The sequence below is a fragment of the Salvia splendens genome, chromosome 18 (genome assembly GCF_004379255.2).
Source record: "Salvia splendens isolate huo1 chromosome 18, SspV2, whole genome shotgun sequence".
Lineage (NCBI taxonomy): Eukaryota > Viridiplantae > Streptophyta > Magnoliopsida > Lamiales > Lamiaceae > Salvia > Salvia splendens.
The window spans coordinates 2,667,119-2,694,911 of record NC_056049.1 but is presented as its reverse complement, the minus strand read 5'-3'; the positions used below and the strand labels follow the sequence as shown (position 1 = coordinate 2,694,911).

The following is a 27,793-nucleotide window of genomic DNA, read 5'->3' as shown; positions in this document are numbered from 1 at the left end:
CAAACAAAAAAACCGTGGGGATCTCGTTGAAATACTTGAGCCATTTTTCAACCATATAATATAAAACACACATTAACTCAAGATTGTTTGTGGAATTTTTCATTGCAGTTTTAAAACCAAGTGATATGATCATGCAATGTTCTAAAACACGAACGGATGTGCAATAATACACACCCGATAACTCAATAGTGGCATTTCGAAAACCTTTGAATAACTTAAACAAGCTCATGCTTTGATCCCAACAAGAAGATGTTAGATATAAATCATCAACAGGGTAAGTTCTATAAAAATCAACTAAATATTCTATATGTTCCAATGTAGATTACTAACACAAAAATAAAACACATAAAAAATGAAATTATGAATTTAATAAAAATGAATTAACAAAAAATTAAAACATCTTATAACTTACTTGAGCTCGAAGAGCGGCTAGCCTTCCCACCTCCTCCGCAACTTGTGCTCTAGAAGGGGCACGTCGACGACGAGTATCACTTTGACTTTGATCTTGGGCAATTCCCTTGCCCCGATCACCACCACGACGAGATGAAGACATAATATAAATATTTATGGAAATTTAAAGTCGTGAAGATGATAACGTGAACAACGTGAGAGTAAAGTATGAGCGCAAATAACGTAAACAACTTGAGAGAATAGAGAAATTGAGATTGAGAGAGAAATTCTTATTAACACAAGAATGGGGTGAGTAGAAATGAAGAGGAGGAGGGTATTTATAGGGGAAAATTGTGATTAAAAAAAAATTGAAAAAACGGCCGAACCGCCGGTTTTCCGCCGGTTTTCGGTGGAAACCGGCGGTTTTCGTTGATTTTAAAAATTCAAAATTTTGAAATTACCGTTGGAACCGCCGGTTTTCCGCCGGAACCGACGGTTTTTCGGCCGAAACCGGCGGTTTCCGTCAACGGTTTCTGACCAAACCGGGGGCCGGGGGAGCGGTTTCTGAAAAGGCTAGGAAGTAGGCCTGAAAAGGTGTCGGGAACCGCCGGTTACGGTTCTTCAATTTTTGTGAACCTGAACCGGCCCGGCGGTTCGGGCGGTTCCGGTCCCGGTTCGAACCGCCGCCGCCGGTTCCGGTTCCGGTTCGGAACCGCCGGTGACGGTTCCGGGCCGGTTCGTCCGGGCCGGTTCGGTTTGGAGACCTATAGCTGTAGTAAATAAATCCAATTAAAGTATTTACCCTTTTAAATTTAAATCATAATAATCCGTTTCCCATCCTTCAAATCTTCCCAATTTCGAATTCATTAGCATTTCATCGTCGCAGCGGAGGACTGCACGCAGCCTTACTCCGTTAATCCGTTTCCCGTTTTACCCCTCCAATCGGAAACTATTTCCGCTCCCAACCATTTCCCGATTCGTAAGCGGAAACGGCTGAGTTCCAATTGAAGTGAAAAAATCGATAGCAATAAGTAGTATTATGATAGTGAGAACATACGGCCGGCGCAGCAGAGGGCTGACGCGGAGCTACTCCGACGTCGTTTCGGAGCCCCCTTCCCAAGACGTTTTCAATTTCACATATTCGTCCGCGGATTCCGCCCACTGCCACTTGTCCGATCCCTACAGCCTCGATTCTCCGCAGGAGCCGCGGCAATTGCCGATTTCGCCCTCTGCCGATTGCGGGGGTTTGTGGAAGCGGAAGAGAGCGAAGGTGAACGATTCGGAGGCGTGCGTTTTGATTTCTTCTCGGGAATCGGAGGATTATGCGGTGGTGGAGATTTCCGATGGGGAGTCGGAGGAGCCGGAATTGGTCAAGAAAATCGACCGTGATCGTTTCGATATCGATTCTTCGCAGGAGGTGAGTGAGTTTTCGGGTTTGCCAAGGAGAGAGAGTGTGGAAAATGGCGTTTCTGGGTTTTCTGAAAATGGGGGTTCTTGGAAACCTAAGTGGAAGGATACACACGGTTTGAATTCGTCATTGGGGCTGCGTGAATTGGAGATTACGGGGAGTAGAGTGGGTTCGGGTAGTAGCAGAGTGGTTTCCCGAAATCATAAGGAAGAGAATGGGGTGTTGGAGAAGAAGAGGAAGAAGAAGAACAATAAGAAGAGTAAGAAGAAGTTGGAAGTGGAGGAGGTGGGACTAGGCGATTTATTTGTTACCTCTACATTGATGGAAACACAGGAGTCTGGGGAAACGGATGAGCTCCTGGAGGAGGTGGAGTACGCATTGGATGGGTTAACGAAGGGGCAGAGTGTGAAGGTTTGGCAGGGGAGTCTTTTATCTTTGTTGTCGGCGTGTGGAACAGCTCAACATCGGCGAATTCTAAGGGTTCATGGGTATGCTGTTTATAGAACTCTAGTTGACAATCAGTAGCATCTGATCATTGTATAATCAACTTGAACGATATCTAGATATTCACTGTCTAAGACTCGTAATGCTATATGCCGATTTTCTTTATTATGTTTTGGCTAGTTAAACTTCTCTGCATTTATTGACTCTGAGCTGTGTCCTCAATACCTATTAGGCATGGGTATTTTTCGTAACCAATGAAGGATGTACGTAGTGGCTGGTTGTCTGTTTGTCATGGACTTGGTGTTATTGGAATGGGTACTATTGTTTTACGACAACGTGGAAGATTTTGGTTGAAATAGATCAATGGGGCTGAACACATTCTGTATAGTACTCCCTCCGTCTCACAATAAGAGTCTTATTTTGTCATTTCCGTTCATCCCACAATAAGAGTCCAATTTCACTTTTACCATAATGGTAAGTAGGCCCCATATTCCACCAACTTATTCCACTCACATTTTATTATAAAACTAATATATATAAGGGGGCCCACATTCTACTAACTTATTCAACCCACTTTTCTTTATATTTCTTAAAACTCGTGCCCAAACCAAATAGGACTCCTATTGTGGGACGGAGGGAGTATTAATTAGTGTCATTCTGCTTCTGGATATTGATCAAATATAGACCACTGAGAGTCTGAGACCTAACATATTCTGCAGATTAAATTTCGTTCTGCGTCTGCGATAGTTCTCAAGTTAGCTACTGTTCTAGTATGATTTTTGTTGTTTCACTTCTTATGCCACTGCTTGCAGTGGAAGTTTGCTACCCTTTCTTTCTGAAAACTTGAAAGGGAAAAGGCATGCTCCTTTAATTTTTGTTCGTTTAAGAGAGTGAACTTTTTTGACAATCAATGATGCCAGTAACACATGTTATATTTGTAGATTTTTACCTTAGTGAATTAGATTTACTAGTGAACGAGGTTTCTGATGTACTCACTGAAGTTGCATTTGGTTTGATCTCATCTCATTTCCAGTATCTGCTGATATATTTTGTAGGTCGACCAAAGAAATTGTTGATGCTGTTTCGGGACTCAATTTTGATGACCCTCCAAGCAACCTCGCTGCTGCTGCTTTACTTTGTCTACTGACAACTGATGTGAGTGATTTGAATGCCATATAAACTACTGAACGATTTGATGCCTTTTCATTTTGATTTGAACGTATAAAGAGCTTAATGCTTGTGTACGTTCTTGATTTAATTTCTTCCAGGGTCGAGGTGACCATCTTCTGGAGGCACCAAGTTGCATATGCTTTCTGATAAAGTTGTTAAAACCACTAGAATGTGGAGGTGGAGCCGCCAAAAAGAAAGTTCCAACCATTGGTAGCAGGCTTTTAGGACTCTGCAGGAAATCTGGTCCTATACAAGACTCAGCCAAGGGAACTGATTCCAGCTCTACTGATATCATGCTAAAGGTTCAGGATATCCTTGTCAGTGTCAAGGAAATGAAGCCAAAAGATGCTGCTGATCATAGGATGGAAGAACCCAAGTTGACTCCTAAATGGATTAGTTTGCTTACAATGGAGAAAGCTTCCTTATCGACCATCTCTATTCAAGGTTAGAATTCCTGATACAATTTGTTTCTGTTGCTTCCTAACTTTATTATTTTCTGAACTTTCCCTTTCTCTCTCTCTCTCTCTCTCTCTCTCTCTCTCTCTCTCTCTCTTTGTTTAAATTAGATCTGATTAGGAAAGTGACTCTATTTTCCTTGTCTGTTAGTTTTAAGCTCTTAATTGCATCACATACAAATTGCTATCCGCAGTTCTTTGGGGGCAATTGATTGCACATGTTTTCACCTTAAAGAGCTTTTGCTGTTATGATTAAAAACTTCAAATGTCTGTATTTCATGGAGATATAAGACATTGTGTAACGGACAGTTTCACATTCATTTATTAAATCTCAGATTCTCAGGGGGCATAATCTATTTATGGTAGTGTTCACGTGAGTTATATATATTGATGTAGTCTCATTTTTCTTCACTTTTCTTTTTCCTCTGCTCTGAACCATCACCAGACACCTCTGGCACTGTAAGGAAAATGGGGGGTAACTTCAAGGAAAAATTAAGAGAGCTTGGAGGACTTGATGAAGTGTTTGAAGTGGCGAGGAATTGTCATTCCACAATGGAGGTACGGACCCTGAATGTTGTTCTAATTGATACCTATGTGTTATATAGTTATATATCTTTGCTGAAGGTGCAACTCATACTGTGTACAAATAGATAAGGTTTATGTCTGCTGTGACCTGATTAAGAATGACTTGACGATATACACTGCTAGGCAGAAAGTTCCAACATTCACATGTTAGCAGCACAAAGTGAAAGCAGAGTCAGAGAGAGCTAATCTATTGAGATAGTTGATCAGTAACTTATTTTTTGTTAGACTGGCTCCCCAAGGTTCTTTTTCTTGTAATTACAATCTGTTATGCAGAAGGTTTTAATATCTTGTCTCATATAATGGATGTAGCTTTGGAATTTCTATTTCTTGGTTATCTTTCTTGTAAATGATCCCAATAAGTCTGTAATTTATGAAATAATTGAGGCTTTGTGAAACCTTTTTTGATAATGTAGGATCTCATCAGCCTTTCAACATTTCCGTTGCCCCTAATCACCATTCTTCATGTTTTGCGTATAATGCGTGGTCTGAGATTTTTTGACAGAATGCTCTCAAAATTCTGTAGATGAGTTCGTACTCATCATGTCTACACATTGTTTCTCTCCTTTCGCTTTTCTCAGGCAATTTTTTCTAAATCTCATTCTTTTATGCAGGAATGGTTGGAGAAGAGTCCAATTTTTGCTCTAGATTTGAAAGATAAGTTGGGGCCAGATAGTCTAGTAGTGCTCTTGAAATGTCTAAAAATAATGGAAAACACTACAATCCGTAGCAAGGATAACCAGGTATATGATGTTTGTATGCATACCTAGTTCTTATAGTTGTCTCCAAAAACACGCACTTCTTTCTGAGTTCCCTATCAATGTGATACTGAAATGCAGTGCCATTTGCTTGGAATGAAAGGAAAATCCGATGGTCAACGAGCTCCACGTTTCTTCACAGAACTCATTCTGAGCGTCATTAAGATTCTCTCAGGTATCACCATAGTTTATATGTGGAATTTATACACTATCACATCCTTTGTTCTTTTGGTTGTACTTTTACCGATAATGCTGCAAATGACCTTGCTTGGAACTGAAAATTCTTCAGTATGATCTTGTTCTGTTGCCTGACAGTCTGTGGTGTTATTGTCTAGGTGTCACCATACAGCGAAGATCTTCAAGAACGTTAAATGATGAAAAGATGGGCGGTACCTCTGAGGAGGACATTCACTCTGGAGCGTGCTGTAACATGGCTGTTTCTCAGAAAAGCTCAAGTGCATCTCCTACGTGCAATATATGCCTAGTACCTTGGCAGTCAGGATCGAGGACTAGTCAAGAATCTAGCCAGGCATCTGTGGATCCGCTATTGCTAAAAATGAGGGTTGAGTCTTCTTCAGCAGTATCATGTAGTGGATCATATGGTAATTCAGATAGACTACTAGAACAGTCCAACAACCAGGATCCTTTTGCATTTGATGGGGGTGATGAGGCAACAAACTGGGAGTTGCTATCAGGGACTGGAAGAATGAGGAAATCTCTGGCTCAAGATAACAGGGGAAGCTCAAGGGAAAATGAAGAAATCCATCCCTCTGGCTTGATGTGCAGCCAACAAGAGTCGAGTAACATGGAAATTTATAATCCAGAGGATGCGTCATGTTCTTTTGCTAGTGAGGAAGAGGAAGATATGCTTGACCTTCTAGATACTGCTGTTAAGGTACTTTTGAAAAAAATAATTCTTGATCCTATATTACATTATAGATAAATATGGACTTCACTGTACTTAACTTTTAGCCATAAAGACTGTTATGGAGCCCTTCCCCCAACGTCATAGACTCGCTTTGAGACCTTAAAAAATAGATTGAAAATTACTTTTCATTGATTTTCAGGTTCTTGTGAACTTGTCCAACGACAACCCTAAGGGCTGCCAGCAAATTGCAACACTTGGAGGCTTGGAAATCTTATCCTCTCTGATTGCTGGCCATTTTCCATCATTTAGCAACACACTTCTCACTGATCAAGAGTACAACCTTCTTGTTAATATTCTGTGCTTGCTTGTGAATATGGTAGAGAAGGACGGGCAGAACAGGTTAATTTCATTTGTTGGCATGCCTCGACTTTCGAGAGTTTTTTTCCAGACATGGTCAAAAAGCTGATTGGTTGCCCAGCTCTTCATTTCTTTCTGTTTCATTGTAGATCTCGGCTGGCATCAGTTACTGTGTCATTACCCAGCGTCAGTGGTTCAGAAACGGGGGATGAAAGGGATGTGATCTCTCTTCTGTGCTCAATCTTCGTGGCTAATCATGGAGCTAGTCAGGCTGCTGGAGAGGATGGATGGTTATCACTGGTGAGGAACTGTCTCGTGTTATTTCTGGGAATTGAAATCAACACATCGTGTAGCATAAAACTGATTCGATATCTCGTTCTACAGGAGGATGAAGAATCCGTGTTACAGGAAGTAAAAGAAGCCGAGAAAAGGGCTGTGGAAGCTTATTCAGCTCTTCTTCTAGCTTTCCTCTCCACGGAAAGGTCAGTGTGGTGCCATACATTGTTACGTAATCTATATCACCTACGCTCCCTCGTAAATTGCTTTCTCTATGTGGCTTCAGTAAGAGCATACGCCGTGCCATTGCTGAGCGTCTTCCCAACCGGAAGTTGTCCGTTGTTGTTCCCGTGCTGGAGAGATTCGTGGTATGTGTTTTACATCCGGTGACCAAAATCAATGTTTGACATACATATAAATCCTAGTTTCTTATATATATTTTCTGCCTCGTTTCATATGCAGGAATTTCATATGGCGATGAACATGATCTCACCAGAGACTTACATTGCAGTTCTTGAAGTCATTGAGTCGTGTAGGATTCCATGAGAGGTGTTATGTACAGACACAACCTCTCTCTCTCTACACTGTGCTTCACACAACCTCTCTCTCTCTACACTGTGCTTCTCTTGTTTAGTTTGTAGTTTTCTTCTTTGGTTTATTTGATTCATTATAAATCTTAGAGATATTGTGATGATGATATTATTGTATACGACCAATTACAGTATTCTGTCAATTTTTCTTTGTAGTAGTAGCTTCTTTTATGCTTAAAATTTTTATTTGAGATTCTTGTATCTTATTTTTTTCCCACCACACTCCAATTTGCATATCATTGGTACATAGTTTCTCCTGTGCAGTTCAATAGACTGAAGTTTTTGGAAGTGATTTTCAGAAAGAAATGCCTCACAATTCAAACATTATGATGATGGAAAGGATTTGAACAAAGGCTATTCACAATTTCACACATGGATGAACTAAGACCTCTCCCTTAATCAATTGTGTAACCAATGTCATTTGCTTAGCTTGGAATTGTTATTCTTACAGAAAAATACTCCATTTCTCATTCAACTCAAATTCCTTTATCCTACAACAGGGACACTACTATAGTTTGCACAAATTCTTTTTTTTTTTTGTAATTATACAATTTAATCAGAAATTTTTTGTTTGAATTTGTTTAACGAGCCTCCAGCTGTGAAATGGTCATTGCATTAGAAGTACCTGCAGTGTTAGAGCTGTGCCAAGTTTCACTTCTTATCACGACATCTCTTCCTGTGAAGAAACCAGGATGTTTGGGTTGGGGCAGAACCCCATCGTTGTTGAGCATCAGCACCACTGAAGACATGTTTGGCCTCTCTTCCGTCTCTTCTTGAACGCACAAAAGGCCCACATGTATCGATCGTGCTACTTGCGATAAATAGCTTGAATATTCCAAACAAGAATCTGCTAACTCAAGTGACCTTTCTTCTTTGTAAAGCATCCATGCCTGTTGTTTCATTCATTATAAGGATAATTTCCATGCTGAAGAAAAACAGAAACGGAGAATACTTACATGTCCAAGAAGGTTGTGGCGATGGTCTACCAGAGTGAATCCTCTGTTTCTTTTGCCACTTATGATTTCCAACACCAGAACACCAAAGCTAAACACGTCCGACTTCACTGAAAATAAGCCGTCTACAGCATACTCCGGGGACATGTAGCCACTACAAAAAATGTTCGCCAAGGATTTAAGATAGCAAGCAGAGAACTGGAATTTGGTGTGTAGCGTTGTAAGGATCGTATACATACTATGTTCCTACAACTCGGCTTGTTTTGGCTCCAGTTTCGTTGCCTCCACATATTCTTGCAAGGCCAAAGTCTGATATTTTAGGAATCATGTCTGAATCTAGTAATATATTACTGGCTTTGAGATCTCTATGGATAACTCTAAGACGTGAATCTTGATGAAGATACGTAAGGCCTCTAGCAATTCCATTAATAATATCGAAGCGTCTTGGCCAGTCTAGCATCTTTCTCTTCACTTGATCTGCCAGAAAAGTGAGGAAATATATACACATTTTTTACGAAATTGATAAAGATTTGCCACATCTCATTTTGGTAAACTAGTTCTTTCCTATGACGTATAAAATTGAGGTTGATGCTAAATGTGGAAGAACGTTAACCGAATAGTATTAAGTCGAGGCTTTTGTTGGTCATGTATTCATAAACGAGCATCCTTTCTTCTCCTTCAATGCAACATCCTAAAAGCTTCACTAGATTTCGATGCTGAAGTTTGGCGATACAGATTAACTCATTCTTGAACTCATGTGCTCCTTGAAGGGAAGTTGTCGATAGTCGTTTGACAGCAATGTCATGTCCCTCCAGCAATCCCTAGTTCAATAATGTAGTTATTTGAATTCTTGTTCTTCAACTTCTTCAAAGAAGTAAAACATTGTGATGAGGATTTTACCTTAAAAACCGGCCCAAATCCACCTTCTCCCAGCTTATTACTGACTGAAAATCCATTAGTAGCATTGATCATTGTGGATAATTCAAACATTTGTATCTTTTGCTCTTCGTAAGTTTCACTAGAATCCCTCAAATTGTCTGAAAACGAGAGTTAAAGAAGGGTTAACATGAAGAAAAGCATCACATAACTCATCAACTGTCTCACCTGTTTCTTGTTGTTGATGCTTCAGATTTTTCCTAACAAGATAAAATAGAAACAAGCCCAGGCTTAGCAGCACAATACCCGTTACTACTGACACCGTCACTATAATTATTTCTCGTTTCCTACTTCTCGAGCCTGTACGAAAGAATACATTGGCATCAAACTATCTGAAAAACCAAATAAGGTTTGTGATTGAATTCATACCTAATTCAGATTTAGCCATTCTGATGTAGATATCTTGTCCAGGTGAAATCTCTCTCATGTTGACAAGCTCACCGAACCAGAGTAGACATCCACTTTCACCATTGCTTATATTCAAACTGGCATAGGCTGAGCACGAGCAATTTCCAGCACAAGATACCTTGCACTCTTCAAGGCTCATACTCGTGTTGTACGAGGAACCCTCCGTGTCTGGTAATTTGACACCGGAATACTGGAGAAAACCGTTGCCACCATCTTCACAGTTCAAGGGGGTCTTTCTAATGCATCCATTCGAAAAATTACCAGCATTCCAACCTTGAGGATTGGCCGGCATGAATTTATCCAAACAGGAGCATTCAGGCCAAGTTGTGCTACAAATACCATATGCACCACACAATTTATATGAATCACAATTTTCGTTGGGAAAAGCAAGATAAGGTTTCCAACTTCGGGTCTCATCAGACCAGATCAACCTCTGTCCAATGCCAAATTCGTTCAGCACTAGCCTCGTATATACATCGTCTTTGAGGAGTTGGAAGTTATAGTAAACCTCGTTCTCGTTGATCACCACTCCAAACGAGAAAAGAGCGTTTTTCACCAAGTGCGGTGTGCCACTGAAGCTAACACCATTCCACGGCCCTGATTTGTACCGGAACGAGTCACCTACTTTGATCACAGTCTGCGGATAGCCACTAGGATCGCAACGATACGTGAAACCACCTGTTGCCGGATCATCATTGCTATTAGCCGACGAGACGTAGACTTCATGTCCGGACACAAAGTTCTTACCGAGCTTCATCCCTGGTAGGAAAGTGTCGGTTGGATAGTCGAAGCTCTGCCATATAATATTGCTCTCGTCGCTTTCATCCACCACAACGAGATTCCCCGAGTCGAGTAAACGTGCGAGGGGAGAGTGTTGCGCACTGCGTGATATATTAGCGGACCAGATAGTAGCTTTAGTAGCGTTGTTGAGAAGGAGCAGGCGGCCTGGCTCGATGACTTTGAGCACGCCTGATCGATCGGGGAGCGGATCGTCTCTGTTGGCGACCCACACCACAGTCTTGTCTTTCATGTTGTTGTACCATATGCCCACGTACCGATTCCTGGAGCTCGCTGGGCTGTAAAACCCCAAGGCAAAGGCTCCGTTGGATGAGACGAGAGTGTCGTTACGGTTATCGCTCAGTGTTTGGGAAGTTGTAATGGTGTGAGCTGAGATAAAGGAGGTTGTCAATAGAAACAGAGACAGCCTAAAGCTAATAGTGCTGCTTCTGCATAGCATATTCATTTGTGCACAACTAACAAAGGAGAAGAGCACTTTTCTGATTTAGTTTGCAATTTTTATCTACAAAACAAAACTACAAGAAGTGTGGATGAGTATATTTGGGGCCATGAATAATTACTTATTAGTATGTTTAATGGTCGTCCAATGTTGCCTTGTTAGCAAGTTACTGGAGTCAACACAAAGTGAAGACCTTGACTAATGACTATCCATCGTTATTGAAATATCGACATATAAATGAGAGTTTTGAAAAAATACTCAATAAAAATACTATCATAGATATTTTTATCAAGTTTACAAATGACAAAGGTTTTGAAGATGAATTAAATATTCATCTTCATATATTTATTGAGGGGTGATGGTTGGGCGAATTTTTGATGGTAGTAAATGCAGGTAATAAATATAGATCACGACACAAGGAATTACGTGGTTCGATTTACTGAGGTAAATCTACGTCCACGGGAAGAAAGGAGGGCAAGATTGTATTGCTTGATCTGGTTTACCAGCTTACAAATACAGACTTGCTATATGATATTTGATGTCTAGAGAGCTTTCTTTCTCCCCTTAGTCTATCTGATCTAAGTTCTATTTATACATTGAACTAAGATCGTGGCTTGCATCACCACTAACTAGGTCGTGGCTTACATCACCACTAACTAGGTCGTGGCTTACATCACCACTAACTAGGTTGTGGATGTCGTGGAGGTCATGAGATCCTGCATGGGTCCACTATCTCTTTGTTTGGTCCGCTATCCTGCATGAGATCCTGCATGAGTTGACACCACTAAATAGATCGTGTAGTGGAGGTCGAACACTATTTCCCAGTTCGGTCGAATACTGAGACCGAACTGCTGAACTATTGCCGAGCAGCTTTTGCCGATCTGAGAGTAGAGCTTGATTGGTCGGCTTTTACCGAGCTGTAGGCTGGGGCCGAACTCTTTGGTAATACCGAACTGATACTCTTCCTTGGGCTTTGGGCTGATGGGCCGTCACTGCTATTGGGCTTGTTTAGTACGTACCCCATCAAGGGGAGCGATGAAAATTAAAATTATGGATGGTGAAAAATAAGTTATAAGAGGGAGAAATGATTAGGATTGTAATTAAATCTACTTGAAGTTATGCATCACACTTTACATTACGTGTAAAGGCTGCTCTTGAGTGAGGATGAACCAAATTTAGTATAGATGGAAAAATGGAGAATCAAGATGCAGAAAAATCATTGAAGAAGAGATGAAAAGAAACTTCTATGGAATGGAGGGACCTACGAATAAGACAGAGGAGAGAAAATTGGGGAAATATCTTTATTGACTATTAGAAGAAATGAAGAATTGACTACAACTTACAACACATTACCTAGGATAAAAAAATATGCTAAACTAACTAAAAAAATCCTATAGAATTAAATTTCATTTTCAATTTTAACATAAACTTCAATTAGTTAGAGCATCCACCATGGTGGCGAGTGGACCGGCTAGCCGATTCCCGGCGCTGGCCGGTCCGCTCGCCGAACCATTGCAGCCGGCGAGCGGCAAATCGGCGAGAAAAGCGCACGCCGATTTGCGGGTGCTAGCCGATGCGCTCGCCGATCGGCTGGCCGCCATTGCAGGCTCCCGATCGGCGAGCGATTTTTTTTATTATTATTTAGTTTTGACGGGTTTTAAATATTGTAATTTGGTCCTTCAATTATCGGAAATTACATTTCCGGATGAAGATTTCTGTATAGCAACTTTAATGGAAATTACCGCTCGACCCCAGCCAGGGGCTCTGACCTTTGGACCCCGCCAGGGGCTGCCGCCCCTTGGACCCCCCCTCGGGGGCGCTGCCTCCGAACCCTCGTCCAATCATAACGAATTCAAACAAGTGTGCACGCTGCACTTCCAACTTATTTGATGTCTCATTATGATCATATTGATCAATCAAGTTAATCCAATTACACTAAAATATCCAACACCGGATAGCGGCGACGACGACGAGGAGTGAGGCGGAGGCGGGGGGCTCATGTGTGGAAGAAGGGTTTTTTTAATTAATGTTATTTTTTTAATTAATGTACATTTTTTATAATTAATGTACTTTTTAAAATTTTAATATTATTATTGATTTTCTCCTATCTGTGTCGTACCTTTAATTTCGTATTTTGTGTGATTGTTAATTATTTGTTTTTATAATTTTGTTTATTGTGGCTAGGCCATGGTTGTGCTATTGCTTGTCCAATTGCTTGTCCTGATGTGGCGGGAGAAGTTTTTAGTGCTGCTGATGTGGCAGGAGGAGTTTGTGGCTAGACTATGGCTGAGCTATATCTACCGATGATGCTCTTATTGTTATTGTACTAACTATATTTTTTTAGCAATTTACCCAAATAACCGTGGTTTTAACTCGTCTTAAACCCTAAGCCAACCGTAGTGCTGAGCTCAGCCGCTGTTTCCCGTCGCCGTCAAGCTCCGTTTTCTCTAAATGGCATTTCTCGCGAGAGCCTCGCTAAACTCAAGCTACGCAACTCGTCGAGAATACATCAATCTGCTGAATCCATGCATTGATTTGAAAATTGAAAGTACGTTTGCTAATAGATTGAGCTGCAGAACTCCCATTCCTAAAAAATCTCTCGTCGCGATGGCAAGCAGCTCAGTGCAATCTGCCTCGGTGGTGTCTACGGCTGAGCCGAGGAATGCTGGAACTTCGATAATGGTATATTTCTGTATATTTCGTCCAGTTGTTTCCGATTTCAATCCAATTAGAAATTTTGGTGAATGTAGAAGTGAGCATTTGAATTCTGCTTTATAGCCTCATTGTTGTTGGAATTTCTTATGTTTGCTGTAGGTAAATGGCTGTGCTGGGAAAATGGGGAGGGCTGTGCTTGAAGCCGCCATGGCTGCGGGGCTTAACCCGGTGCCTGTAGCGTTAGGCGGTCCTGAGGATGCAGGGAAGATCCTGGATTTCGGTGGGATGAAGATTGAAATTCACGGTCCGTCTGACCGTGAATCTGTATTGGCTTCAACATTTAGGGATCACCCGGACTTGATTGTAGTGGACTACACAGTGCCAGCTGCAGTGAATGGTAAGCATATGCTCATTTTGTTGTAGAATCCAGATAGCAGTTGAGGTTTATTGGGTGGATGCTGAGTGTACAAGTCCTAAAACACTTTTGAATCTTGAACTAGTTTTCAATTGATGATATTGCAATATGTTACACGGCTAAGATTATACTTACATAGAGTTATTTCATGACTGTGGCGACGTATTCTGTATCATGTAAATGGTTCAGAATTTTGTGCTGCTGTTGTTTGTATGAGTGGATTATTTGTTCCCTCATGGCTAATGCATTTGTTAGGCTTTGTATAAAGTTTGTTTTCTGAAAAATATATAGTAGTATGGTGTTAAAGCAAATATGACACTGCTAAAATCTAATCTTCTAGTTCCGTTAGCTTTTGAATCATTTGATGCATAATTTAATGTCCTGTGTTTAACCTGCAATTTTATACTCATTTTCCCTGTGTGCTCTAAGACATGGAATGATGGAAAAAGATAGTATGGTATTCAAATCCACACCTATTTTGCATCCTCTTATCATATATGCTTGACTAAAAACATTTCAATTTCATTGCCTACTGGCCTTGGTTAGGCTCTCCTAGAAATTGGAAACCTGAATACTGGTGCCGTACTTCTTAACTGACTGAACTCTTACCAAATTAGTGGTTCTTAGTAAGCTTTTAGAAACAGAAATTTGTTCTGTTAGGCTTGTATCTGAAAATTTTCCTATTTGTGTTGCACTATTTTAGAAGATAAGAATAATAAGCTACAATTCATCGAGGTGATATACTGATATCAACTCGCAGTTTATACTAGGAATGTGTATCATGTTTCTTGTCCCGTAACCCCTTTTTTCTTCTAATATTTCAATCCAATATTAAGATAGACTTCTGTAAAATTCATGTCATGGCATACAGATAATGCTGCCCTTTATAGCAAAGTGGGGGTACCCTTTGTGATGGGAACTACCGGAGGAGACAGGGAGCTTCTGTATAAGACTGTGGATGACTCGAATGTTTATGCTGTGATATCTCCCCAAATGGGTAAACAGGTGCTCAATCTTAAGCAACTAATTTTCTATTCCCTATCATACATTGTCTTGTACTTACATGAGAACATTTTTGAACTGATCTTTTAGGTGGTAGCATTTCTTGCAGCCATGGAAATTATGTCTGAACAATTTCCTGGTGCTTTTTCTGGGTATGATCTAAAGGTAAATTATCTACACTCATGTAACTCGATATGATCTAGCATGGCATATTTTTACATAAAAATGTCCTTATATTATACGAGTAGCAACTATCTGTCTTGACATTTTCCTCTCTCCCCTGTCGAACATTTGTATAGGTAATGGAGTCTCATCAAGCTAGCAAGTTGGATGTTTCTGGAACTGCTAAGGCTGTCATCTCATGTTTCCAGAAACTGGGGGCTAAATTTGACGAAGAGCAGGTAGATTTTCTGCTAAAAAGTACTCTTTTCTTTTCATGCACCATCGGGAAGCAAGTGACATCGTTAATACCATGTGCTGATCTGTCCAGAAGCGGTTGTAGATATGTCTTGGTTGGGAACAATTTTTTTTTGGTGGCTCTAACACTGATCTTCAGTTATTACTTATAATGCAATGACTTGCTAATTTTATGTATCAATTCCCATCATTGGGGCAATTGGGGATATCTCTAGGCCTTTGTGGCTTATTACACTATGTTTGGAAGCATTTTTACTGAGATGGGGTGTAAATGGTTTTTCAATACTACATTTATCAAATCTTTTTCTGAATCAGGTGCAACTAATAAGGGACCCTAAGTTACAAGTTGAGATGGTGGGTGTCCCTGAAGAACATTTGTCTGGTCATGCCTTCCACACGTACCACCTAACATCACCCGATGGAACGTAAGTACTAGCCCTCTTTCTGATTTTGGATTCCATTGAATAGTTCATTGCCCGTTTCTCATTATCGCATCTGTATGTCCTTTGGAGCAGGGTCAACTTTGAGTTTCAGCACAACGTATGTGGTAGATCGATCTATGCAGAGGGTACTGTTGATGCCACTCTATTCCTCGCCAAGAAGGTAACCTGTTGTATTACTAGTAATATCCGATCACCCTAACGGTCGGTTCTGAGGAATAAAGTTGGACTCCTTCTGGATTCATTTTGCTCCATTGTTGTATAATTGTCCTAATTTAAGCCTGTTTTGCGAAACGCAGGTGAGATCGAAAGCTGACAAACGGATTTATGATATGATTGATGTTCTTCGTGAGGGTAATATGAGATAAAGAATCGACAAAGTTTTTGTACGAAATATCCACAAAACTCAGAAAGGTTTTGTGCCACTCTGTATTCAATGTGGTTAATGTGTCGAAGTTATGTTATTTATGTATAATGTAATTTACTGTAATTTCGATTCAAATAAAATTTGGTTAATTCTGTTAGTTGTTTAGTAGTACTAACATTTAATTCACCTAAAAAGCTTGATTCTTTTACGACTATTATTGTTAGATAAACTGTGACTGTCTACGTACGTACATATATTGGAAAAGCACTTTGTAATCATATATTGTAGTGGTTAATCTCTTGGCCTAAATGTTTCGGGTTTCACTCTCCTATGAATTCATCATGACGCTGCCTTTAAATTTTTGTCTATATTAAAAAAAGGAAAAAACCAAGATCCAAAATTCGAGGACCAAAATTGGAAGACTTTATAGTTCAGGGACCGCACACACAATTTATCATTAATTTGCAAAATTTTTTTAACGATCTCATCAATCTTCTTCTTCATGTTGCCTTCTGAGTTATGATCTTCCCAAACGATTTCGAGTTATTCTGCAGCCCACGCTTCGTCGCCGACCCGTAATTGAGTTATTGCGGGTGAAATAGTGCGACGGCGTTCAATTTCTTCGCCAATTTCGATCAGAAATACAATTTATTCGAGGTACGAAGATATTTTAGGGCTTGTACTTGCCTATCACTGACCAAGTTAAAAGATTTCAGCTCGTTTCAGTGTGGAGATGTGTTTGTTTTAGGAATTTAGTACAAGGAAGAAAATATGCAGTACTTGGACTTCTCATATTGATTTGGGAAATAGGTTAAAACTAATTTGGGAAATAGGTTAAAACTATATGTGTTCATCTCTCTCGTTTCTCCTTCTATCTCTATAATTCCTTCGTCTTCGCAAAATTTTGGTGAAACTCAACCACAGCTCAAAAGCATCAAGAAGCATTTATTATATTCGTTCATCAGGTCAAATTCTTCTTCACCGACATAGCATCTTCTTCTTCTTCTTTTTCTTCACATCTCAGTCCAGTCTTTGTTGGGGTTTCGTAATGAGGTCAGGAAGTTAGCTCACTTTTCCTGCATTGGAATTATAAGTTTTGTGAGATATTGAAATATGATGTCAGATTGGTTGATAATAATTCACGAATGTATAATTTTGAATGATTTCATCTCGTAATCAACATTAGGTTCTGAATAAGCGTTTGCTTTTTACTGAATTGGAATTTGATGTGTATATCGCTAATATCGGACAGATTTCGATCAAGCTCGTGGCTTTTAGCATCAGAGCTTGGGTCTGATCTTTTTTGTGATAATTTCTGGTAATGGCTACTCATCAAACTCGTGGTTTTTAGATATATATGCTTCATTGTTGAGAGTTCTATTCAGGCTTACTTTTGCTATTGAGTGATTTGTTCATCCGTAATAGGTGCCTTAAGGTTTGAATGGCGGACTTAGAGAAATTGCTCCTTGAGGCGGCAGGAAGGACAAGTACTCCTGGGAGGAACAGGCATTCATCTCCACCATCGAGGCGGAGGCGAAAAGGCTCATATTCTGACGATGGAAGTGACTCAAAAAATGATGATTCTGATGGTGATCGTGGGTATTCGAGTAGAAAGCCATCGGGTTCACAGGTGCCTCTAAAGAAGAGGTTGGACCCTGCAGATAGAGATGATGACCGTAGTAGTGAAGACGGTGATGAGAAAGATGATTATGATCGTGATCGTGACAGTGACAATGATTCCGTTGGGAGTGATTTATACAAGGATGAAGATGATAGGGAAAAATTATCGAAGCTTACTGAGCTCGAACGTGAAATGATACTAGAAGCCCGTGCAACCAAGAGAAGTGACCGAGATTTGACTGAGAAGCTGAAAAAAAGGAAAGGCCAAGACAACAGAAAAGGAAGTCCCCCTAAAGCGCCTACACGTAACATGCGCTCGAAAGCTCAAAGGGCGGGTGCATTGGATGAATTGGTTAAACGAAGAAGAGAATCAGCTAAAGGATCTGGCAGCCGATACTCACCTGTGAAGAGAAGAACTATCACTTCTGCAACCTTGAGTAGCCCTAGCAGGAGCGAGAGTGGATCTCGCAGTGATGAAGATTTGACAGGTGATGGTGGATTGGCTGATAGTGATGATGACAAGATTCTGTCGGAGTCCAAGGTGCCAACATTTGAAGACATCAGGGATATCACAATTCGCAGGTCAAAACTGGCAAAGTGGTTCATGGAGCCCTTCTTTGATGAACTGATTGTTGGCTGTTTTGTGCGAGTTGGAATTGGAAAGTCAAGGACTGGTCCTATCTATAGGCTTTGTGTGGTACGCAATGTTGATGCTACAGACCCTGATCGACAGTATAAACTTGACAATAAGACCACATACAAGTACCTGAATGTGGTTTGGGGCAACGAGAGCTCTGCTGCTAGGTGGCAGATGGCAATGATTTCCGATGCTGCTCCTTTAAGGGAGGAGTTTGATCAGTGGGTTAGGGAGGTTGAACGCAGTGGTGGTCACATGCCTTCAAAACAGGATGTTTTGGATAAGAAGGATGCCATCCAGAAAACAAATTCATTCGTCTACTCTGCAGCCACTGTAAAGCAGATGCTGCAGGAGAAAAAATCAGCCACGTGGAGGCCGCTAAATGTTGCAGCGGAGAAAGATCGTCTGAGGAGGGCGTTGGAAGTAGCCAAGGAGAATGATGATGAGGTAGAGGTGGATAGGATAAAGGCGAGGCTAAAAGAATTGGAAGCAAGTCGCCGGGTCCAGGTGAAAGACTCCAAGGCAATTAAGCTGGCAGAAATGAACAGGAAGAACAGGGTGGAGAATTTCAAAAATGCATCAGAGCTGAAGCCGATTAACTCTGGTTTGAAAGCTGGAGAGGCTGGGTACGATCCTTTCTCCAGAAGATGGACTAGATCGAGGAATTATTACGTGGCGAACAGTAATGGAGGAGAAGCTGCTGGTGTGCCAAATGATGAAGCAGTTGCTGCTACACGTAGTGATAATGGAGCGGGAGGAGGTCTTGCGGAGATGGGAATGGAAGCTACAGCTGCGGCCATCGAAGCAGCAGCAGATGCTGGAAAGTTGGTGGACACAAGAGCTCCAGTTGATCAAGGGACTGAATCATACATGCTACATAATTTCGAACTGCCCATATCGCTAGCTGTGCTTCAGCAATTCGGGGGCCCTCAGGGAGCCCAAGCCGGATATATGGCTAGAAAACAGATGATCGAAGCTACTCTCGGGGTGAGAGTGCCTGAGAGTGATGGGAGGAGACACGCACTCACCCTGACCGTCAGTGACTATAAGAGGCGGAGGGGTCTGCTCTGAATCCTCGCTTGTGGCTGTTTTGCCCCGTCTGCGTCTCAGCTTCGTACTCGCCTTTGAACTGGTTATGTTATCTCAGTTGTTGTGTTCAGACTAGAGTGAATTACGGCAAGACTACCTCTAAGATGAAAGGCAGATTGTTATTGCAAGAATTTTCAAACGTTATATGTAAGGGGACATCGTTTGCTCAACATTTTTTATCCTCATTGCTCTATCTTTGTCTTCTGCCTTCTAGCTTCCTTGTGATTATTAATTATCGTGATGGACTCAGCCTGGTCCTGGGGTCTGAACTGACAAATTGGGCTGGTTGTTATCGGGTCAACGCGACAACACAATAGGTCAAACACGAACAAGACTTGTTATGATAATGCTCGAAACAAACAGACACAAAAGGTGATGGACTCAGCACAACCCTGAAATCTGAACTGACAAATCGTGCTGGTTGTTATTGGGTCAACGTGACAACACAATAGGTTAAATACGAACAAGACCTGTTATCAATATATGCTCAAACATAAACAACACAGATACAACATAAACACGATACAAAAATCTGATTCCACGTGACATGATAGCCATACAAAATCTCAATTATTAAAGTTAAATGTCTATATTCAAATAAATCCTAGTTAGTAAAATAAGAATTAAAATACTAATACTCTATTTGTTCCAAGTTATCTAAGTCATGTATTTTATTTTGTGTTTTCCTAAGTTACTTAAGTAGTACTCCCTCCGTCCCACAAAAGATGTCACACCTGTGGGACGGCACAGGATTTTAGGAGCTTTTGTTTTGTGAGTTTGGAGATAGAAAATATAATATTTATATAAATGTGAGAGAAAACTTTTTTTAAAAATGGAAATGTGACATCTTTTATGGGACGATGGGACCGAGGGAGTATATTTTTTTTGGATTATCCCAAATTACTTAAATTCAGTTTTGTTATTGGCAAAAAAATTATTCTATATCATATTTTACTCTATTTTCTCTCTCAACACTATTATCTCTCTACTCATTAAACTTTTAACATCAATTTCTCTATTCCAAATTTGTCAAAATAAAAATAGAATCGCCTTTTGTGGGATCAGATATTTTGTCAAATTTGTCCACAAAAGAAGGTCCGACTAGTTAGGCCCATTTAGAACCCAACTTCATAGCACCGACAAATATAGAATTGGAAAATATACTTAGAAATAGCCCAACAGTATTATCCGCAAAACTCCACAGATTTGAAGCCGCTTCCGATCCCGGCAAATTCAATCTGCACACGAAAGGGGGAGAATATTAGGGCTGATTCAGCTCGTGCAAACCAACCAAATTCAGGATGCCGGTGGAAGTTGCGAACGGCGTCGCAGAATCTCTTTCGGTCCCCAGCGGCGATCTCAAATCGCAAAACCCTAAGGCCGCCGCGAAGAAGTCACGGGAAACCGAGAAGCGCAGGAGGAGGCGGAAGCAGAAGAAGAACAAGCAGAGCAACGCCAACGGAAATGACAGCGACACTGCGGCGGAGGACGCCGACGGCGGATCGCATGACAGTTCTAAGGAGAACTCTGACCCTGCCAAGGTACTGAAGTTTATGCAGCGGTTTGTTTTTTTGAGGCCCTGAGCTGGGGGAAATGATATCTAGCTGGTGTGGAAATGGAGTTGTCTTGGTTTCATTTCACATCTGTTTTATCTAGGTTTTAGCATGCTGAAGCTGTATGAATGGTATACTGTATTGCTAGTTGGATCTGTCGTAAACGCTAATAGAAGGATGCATGGAATAACAAATGATTTATAACTTGCACAATTCTAAAAAAGTGAAGACATAGTGTTCTAGAAAAGAAATGTGAGGGAACTGGTAGTTTCGAGTCATTGCAACTTATTTATTAGCTTCAGACCACTGAATTTCTGGTTGATATGAATGGTTGTATGTGTCAATCTGGTTTTCTGATTTTTTTAGCCACGCGCAACAGTTACTGGTGATGGAAGTGTTTCTTCAGCTTGATGAACTCTAGAATTTTATCCATTATTTTCTCACTAGATCAGTTCCATTACCTTAGAGAATTGCTAGTTTCAGTGTGTTAGTATTGGATGTTAGACAAATATATGAATGGAAAATGGATAGGTTTTGTTATGTGATTACTTTGTGGTTGCTGGTTGTTAACTCATTAAATAGACCTGACGTCCATTTCATCTTTATTGTGTAATCATCAGGCTTTGGAACTAGTAGAGGTTGAATATGTACCAGAAAAAGCAGAATTAGATGGCGTTGATGAGGAATTCAGGAAGGTTTTTGAGAAATTTAATTTCATGGACAACACGGTTGCTGAGGTAAGAATACACCTGATGCATTTTTGGTGCATTTTTCACAATGCCCCCTTTTGTTAGTTCTCTATGTTTTTCTGATCATACACCTGATCTGTACTTCCATTTTTGTTTCTTCAGGAAAATGATAAAAAGGATGAGACTGCCCCTGATCCAGCATTAAAGAAGAAGGCGGACTCAGATTCTGAAGAAGAGGAACAAGATACTCAGCAAAAAGAAAAGGGAATCTCTAATAAAAAGAAAAAGGTTCTCCACTAACAGACATGGTTTTCGTGTTTGATCTTATCAATCACAATTCACAATGACCTTGTAATACTTACCTTGTTCTGTTGCAGCTTCAACGTCGGATGAAGATTGCTGAACTGAAGCAGATTTGTACAAGACCTGATGTTGTTGAGGTTAAAACTAAATTTCTTAAATATATTTTATTTACCTTCGTACCAGCCTTGTTTGTTAACTTTGTAGATTTTTAGATTTACCAGTTCCAACCTTTTTATCTTTAATATTTGCCAATGTTATGATGCAAGCTTTGATATGCTCTGGTTATGGGAGTTGTTATGTCTATGTAATCAACTTTTTATTGAAGTCTCCCACTTCTAATGAACTTTACCCCAACATGTCTGCTAATGCAAAAGATGATGGAACTAGTAAACTACTGTTTCCTTTTTTTACATATTCATATCTCAACTCATTCAAGATGCATGATAATTGCTGTATTACAAGTAATGAAAATTGATGAAGGATTTTGTCGTGTTATGCTCCTCCATTCCCAATTTTAGACCAGTGTTTTTATGATGACATTGTGGATCTTACAGTCCTACGTTTATCAATGCAGCATATATGATACTCTTGTTAAGATGGTCTATTTCAGTCTTTATTAATGATATTTCTCAAAATCCCCTTGCCTTACCGAAAATAACGGGGCTGTCTCGGGAGAAGTGATTTGCCTGATAGTTGTGAACAAACATTGAAGTTCTAAAACGACTGGTGCATTCTTGTTTTTATCAGGATCAGATTATATATTCTACAGAACAACTGCCTTTTTTCTACTTTGGAATATAACTTGACTCTTTCCAGTAAACCAAATACTTACATTTATCGCATTCTAGGTATGGGATGCAACTTCTTCAGATCCAAAGCTGTTGGTATATCTCAAGTCATACCGAAACACTGTTGCAGTACCACGACACTGGTGCCAGAAAAGGAAGTTTTTACAGGTGAATCATTATGTCTGAGTTGCATGGTGGGTTGAGTATGGCTTGTTTTACTAATGAGTACTGCGTTCATTGCTTGTGTAAACATATTTCTAAGAGGCATGATGGTTGTTTAATTAAATAATGGGGGGTTAGGGAAGACTGTAATGGACGATAAGTCAATGAGGTTTGTCTTATATGCATATATCGTTCTTGCAGGGGTGCTGCGGTGGAACTTGTGGAGCCTTGACATGTAGGTGTTGACAAGGGGAACCTTGTCTGAGTTATGTTTATCGTATTGGCTAGTGTGGGTTGGGTGTTGGCCGTACCATAATCCTTTTTAATATGCCCTTAGAAACAGTCTTATGTGAGAAATAAACTTTAAATTCTGGATATCACAATCCTAGGAATTTGCTGGGGATTTTATATTTTATTTGTTTCAACTAGTTCACAGTTCCCTACACCAATCCCCTTTTGAATTGACACTCTTTAGTGGTAATAGGGAATGAAGATTTTGAATGTCTGTGCAGTTCTTGATGAAGAATGTATTTTGTCATACAGTAACTGAAAGTATCTGAGTATCTCTGAAGTGAAGATCTTTGCTTCTTAAATTAGATGTTATTGGTCGATGCTAAAATCAGAAGTTGGAACATTGAGTTTACAAGCGGGACCAAATATTATTTGATGCATTTTATGAATATTAGATTATGCTTCAAACGTACATGCTTGTCACACATCTCAACTTCTTTGATGACTGCTTTTCAGGGAAAGAGAGGTATCGAAAAACAGCCTTTTCAACTTCCTGATTTCATTGCTGCTACAGGAATAGAGAAAATTAGACAAGTAAGACTTTCCCCCTTTCTGTTCTTATGTGTATCATTCTTATTGATTTCTTCTGTCTTCTCTAATTCCAGAACTCTGATGGCAGATCAGATAGTTACTTATTATTTTGTAACCTAATTTAATCCCTGCTGCTTTGTTATTATATTTAACAGGCTTACATTGAAAAAGAGGATAGTAAAAAGTTGAAACAAAAGCAACGCGAGAGAATGCAGCCTAAAATGGGAAAGATGGACATTGATTATCAGGTATTTGAGTATAATAAGTCTTTAACCCTACATTTCTGGTTATGATATACTCCCTCCGTCCCACAAGAATATGCACTCTTTCCTTTTTATTCCGTCCCACAAGAATATGCACTTTCTAATTTTGGAAAGTCTTTTCTCTCTAATAAGGTGGGACCCATTCTCCACTAACTATACTTTAATTACTTTTTCTCTCTACCTCTCTCGTCCCTAAAGTGCATATTCTTTGGGGACGGAGGGAGTAATTGCTTATACTGGAGGATGTATGGATTTGTATGATGTGCTAAGCTTTCTTCTTCGTTGACTTCACATCTTATTTCTTGATAATCATTGTTCTATTTTAACTTTTGTAGGTTCTTCATGATGCATTCTTCAAGCATCAGACTAAGCCGAAATTAACATATCATGGCGATTTGTATTATGAGGGGAAGGAATTTGAGGTATGGAAATCAACATAGATACTATTACTTAAAGTATATTTTGTCAGTTCATCTGCATTTTTTATAATATCTTGAACTCTGATATGCCAATTTTCTTTGGCTGCTATCAGGTGAAACTACGAGAAATGAAACCAGGGACATTGTCACATGAGTTAAAAGAGGCTCTAGGCATGCCTGATGGTGCCCCTCCACCATGGCTCATCAATATGCAGGTTTAAAAGATTATTACTACTTTGTTTACTTCATTTGGTTGTTTCATTAAAGCTAATTTCTAAATTGTTGTCACTTTCTCGTAATAGAGATGAGTTGCAATTAATACTTTATTTTGTCATGCAGAGATACGGTCCTCCACCTTCTTATCCTCATCTAAAAATCCCCGGGCTTAATGCACCTATTCCCGCTCGAGCTAAATTTGGCTATGGACATGGGGAATGGGGCAAACCTCCCGTTGATGAAGTGAGTTTACTTTTATATACTTTGTGGTATTACCTTGAGTTTCATCAACGACTCTCCCTCATATATTTGTATTTTCTTTTGTGAACCAGTATGGACGTCCCCTCTATGGAGATGTATTTGGCTTTGTACAGCAAGATGAACCCAATTATGAGGTAAAATACATAGTTCATTTCAATCGTTTTCATGCATGAGCCTTTTGTTATGATTTTTTCTCCATGTAATTTAAACGCATTGATTTGCAGGAAGAACCAGTTGATAAGAGTAAGCACTGGGGTGACTTGGAGGAGGAGGAGGAGGAAGAAGAGGAGGAGGAAGAGGAGGAGGAAGAGGAGGAACAGATGGCAGAAGAGGAACTTGAAGATGGCATACAGTCCGTCGACAGCCTTTCAAGGTGAAATACATGCTTTGCTCTTTTATACTGAGATTTTTTTATATACTGTACTCCAATGACTGGTGTATATATCTTCTTGAGCTGCTCTAACTGTTTAAATGGTGGATGCTTACAGCACTCCTACTGGTGTTGAAACCCCTGATGTTATTGATCTTCGGAAGCAGCAGAGGAAGGAACCTGATAGGCCTCTCTACCAAGTATTTATTTTTCCCTATTTTTTCCTGGCATTGTTACCACTTTTTCAAGGTTTCAATATGTACCAACTTTGTCTTTTGTTTTGTGTTAAGGTGCTTGAAGAAAAAGAAGAGAAGATAGCACCAGGAACCCTGCTTGCACCAGGCCACACGTATGTCAAACATCACAAAATTTGCATTTTAGAAATGTTTTTGCATTCTGTCTTCTGACTTTTTATTCTCAATTATGATCTAATACAGGTATGTCATTAACACTGGAACACAAGACAAATCTGGTGGTGCAAAGAGGGTAAGTAGTTTAACTCTGGGTCTATACTATATACATATAAAGTATGTGTCTGTATATTAAAACTGAAGTTAACTTATATTAAATCTTGAAGTCATTTTGTATTTCCTTCTTTCGGTTGGCTGGTGAGATATACTGTTGTATCATGTTAGCTACTCATAGAGAAGGAACAGTTTCGTATATTATTTGGATTAAACAATAAACTGAATTTATTGTATCAAATTGATTATATGCCAGGTTGATTTGCTAAAAGGTCAGAAGTCAGATAAGGTGGATGTCACATTGGCACCGGAGGAGTTGGATGCGATGGAGAATGTTTTGCAAGCCAAGTAAGTTACAGGACATTTATTTATTTCCATTTTATGTAGTAGAAATACTTTGTCTGGCATATCAGATAAGCTTTACTCTTATACCGTCTTCCCTAGGTACGAGGAAGCCAGAGAAGAAGAGAAGTTGCGCACCCAGAAGGAGGATTTCAGTGACATGGTTGCTGAGGTAAATAGTACACCATTATCGATACATTTAGTCCGTGTGTCTTGTTAAAGAAGTTGTGACCCTTTTGAGATTATTGCAGAATGCGAACAAAAGAAAACGGAAGATGCAGGAGAAGGAGAAACAGTCGAAAAAGAAGGATTTCAAGTTTTAACTGCTGCAACTTGGCTGGAGATTCGATGGATGGGTTTGAATGTAGTTGTTGGGGGTATTTGTATTGCTTATACCATGCTATGGGTTATCGTCTTCTGCAACCATTGTCGTTACCCGACTAAGGGTCGTCACATGTTTGGCTCTGTTCCTACTAGTGGTAATTTTGCTGCAATCTGTTGACTCTGTTACAATATGAATATGCCCTTTATCTCTCTGTTAAGCTTCCTGGTTCTTCAAGGAACAGTTGAAAAATGCTTTTAAGAGGCATGTATGCAATAGTGTTTAATGTGACAAAGGCTTATAATCAAAGTATTTGCATATTGAGTTTCTTAATGATGATCCTAGCTAATTAAAAACTTGAGATAATATGTTGGAAATGCTAGATTCTGTCTTTTAATTTTAAAAATTAGTAACTATTTCTATTTTAATATGTTTCTTAAGAGTAAAAACTTTGTATATTATGGAACTTTTTTCCATCTAAAGAGATGACTTATTTTTTATTATTAGTAGTTTAATTATTTTTTCTTTTTTATTTTTACTTTATCAACTGTGTATATTTCAATAGTTTTTATTTTTAAAGAACGGAGGAAGTAACACATTTTCAACGAGACATAATAGATTATACTCTATTCGTCCCACATTAGGAGTCACTCTTTTTTACATTATTCTCTCTTTTATTTTACTATTTTTCCACTTTAACTATTTATTATTATTTTTACAAAACATGTGCAGAAACGCAAGTGTGACTCCTAATCCTAATGTGAGACGGAGGGGGTACAATTGATGTCATAAGTTTATTTATTTGTTAACACTATTTTGATTATGTTTCTCTTCCTCTTATATTTTACCCTCTTATATTTTACCGATTTTACATTAAATTTGTGTAGTTCATAAAGCTTTTATTTATGGGGATGGTGTGAGTGTATCTTTTTATTGGAAGCAAGTCGTGCAACATTGGATATAGTACGAACTAGGTTGTTTCCCATTGCTAAAAGAAAGATGGTGGAAATAGTTATGAGGAAGTTTTTGTTATACTTGTAATTTTACTTAAAAAAAGAAACTATAATTTTAATTTTCACCAACCATCATCATCTCCCTAAATATAGGATGACTCACAATTCACAAATTCTCGATAACATATGATTGTGGGTGGAAAATTTTTAGTCGAGTAAGTTATGAAAGGCCGAAAGTAGTGTGATTTGTGCTTGATCTTAGGCTGTTGTCGCCTTGTCATGTTTATTGCATATGCCATCCCACAATCTTTTCCATCTCTTCAACTTGGGATGGGGATCCCCTGCTGTGGTGGGAGCACAGCAGGGGCTGCTGCCCTCACACAACCAAATTT

General features: G+C 39.6%; 5 protein-coding genes across 6 annotated transcripts; 4 read left to right on the top strand and 1 right to left on the bottom strand.

The window, feature by feature from the left end:
* The first annotated feature begins 1,230 nt into the window (after positions 1–1,230).
* LOC121777046 (wings apart-like protein 2) lies at positions 1,231–7,515 on the top strand. Its single transcript, XM_042174173.1, has 12 exons — positions 1,231–2,286; positions 3,298–3,397; positions 3,511–3,856; positions 4,313–4,425; positions 5,064–5,192; positions 5,289–5,382; positions 5,543–6,102; positions 6,275–6,474; positions 6,582–6,732; positions 6,817–6,914; positions 6,995–7,076; positions 7,171–7,515. Exons 1-12 carry the CDS (start codon positions 1,430–1,432, stop codon positions 7,252–7,254), a joined length of 2,814 nt encoding a protein of 937 aa, XP_042030107.1. The 5' UTR covers positions 1,231–1,429; the 3' UTR covers positions 7,255–7,515.
* A 228-nt stretch (positions 7,516–7,743) lies between these two features.
* On the bottom strand, positions 7,744–10,901 carry LOC121777047 (G-type lectin S-receptor-like serine/threonine-protein kinase At4g27290). The gene is made up of 7 exons (XM_042174174.1): positions 9,557–10,901; positions 9,356–9,487; positions 9,152–9,288; positions 8,865–9,072; positions 8,491–8,728; positions 8,255–8,405; positions 7,744–8,188 (listed from the first exon to the last, which is right to left on the bottom strand). Exons 1-7 carry the CDS (start codon positions 10,836–10,838, stop codon positions 7,880–7,882), a joined length of 2,457 nt encoding a protein of 818 aa, XP_042030108.1. The 5' UTR covers positions 10,839–10,901; the 3' UTR covers positions 7,744–7,879.
* Positions 10,902–13,187: 2,286 nt separating this feature from the next.
* Positions 13,188–16,285, top strand: LOC121775827 (4-hydroxy-tetrahydrodipicolinate reductase 1, chloroplastic-like). The gene is made up of 8 exons (XM_042172893.1): positions 13,188–13,514; positions 13,647–13,884; positions 14,774–14,907; positions 14,995–15,069; positions 15,204–15,305; positions 15,637–15,746; positions 15,837–15,924; positions 16,061–16,285. Exons 1-8 carry the CDS (start codon positions 13,284–13,286, stop codon positions 16,127–16,129), a joined length of 1,047 nt encoding a protein of 348 aa, XP_042028827.1. The 5' UTR covers positions 13,188–13,283; the 3' UTR covers positions 16,130–16,285.
* Positions 16,286–16,576: 291 nt separating this feature from the next.
* On the top strand, positions 16,577–19,667 carry LOC121777370 (protein RTF1 homolog). 2 transcript variants are annotated; one of them, XM_042174609.1, is made up of 3 exons: positions 16,577–16,785; positions 17,381–17,446; positions 17,554–19,667. In XM_042174609.1, the coding sequence occupies exon 3, from the start codon at positions 17,570–17,572 to the stop codon at positions 19,454–19,456; it is 1,887 nt and encodes a 628-aa protein (XP_042030543.1). In that variant the 5' UTR covers positions 16,577–16,785; positions 17,381–17,446; positions 17,554–17,569; the 3' UTR covers positions 19,457–19,667. The 2 variants fall into 2 exon arrangements, with proteins under 2 accessions (XP_042030543.1, XP_042030544.1); XM_042174610.1 differs by lacking the exon at positions 17,381–17,446.
* Positions 19,668–20,635: 968 nt separating this feature from the next.
* LOC121775701 (splicing factor 3B subunit 2-like) lies at positions 20,636–26,781 on the top strand. The gene is made up of 18 exons (XM_042172724.1): positions 20,636–21,015; positions 21,648–21,764; positions 21,879–22,004; positions 22,094–22,156; positions 22,868–22,975; positions 23,717–23,794; positions 23,947–24,039; positions 24,390–24,476; positions 24,587–24,688; positions 24,813–24,932; positions 25,022–25,084; positions 25,175–25,323; positions 25,439–25,520; positions 25,611–25,669; positions 25,758–25,806; positions 26,041–26,132; positions 26,229–26,298; positions 26,378–26,781. The coding sequence occupies exons 1-18, from the start codon at positions 20,776–20,778 to the stop codon at positions 26,447–26,449; spliced, it is 1,770 nt and encodes a 589-aa protein (XP_042028658.1). The 5' UTR covers positions 20,636–20,775; the 3' UTR covers positions 26,450–26,781.
* The last annotated feature ends 1,012 nt before the right edge of the window (positions 26,782–27,793 follow it).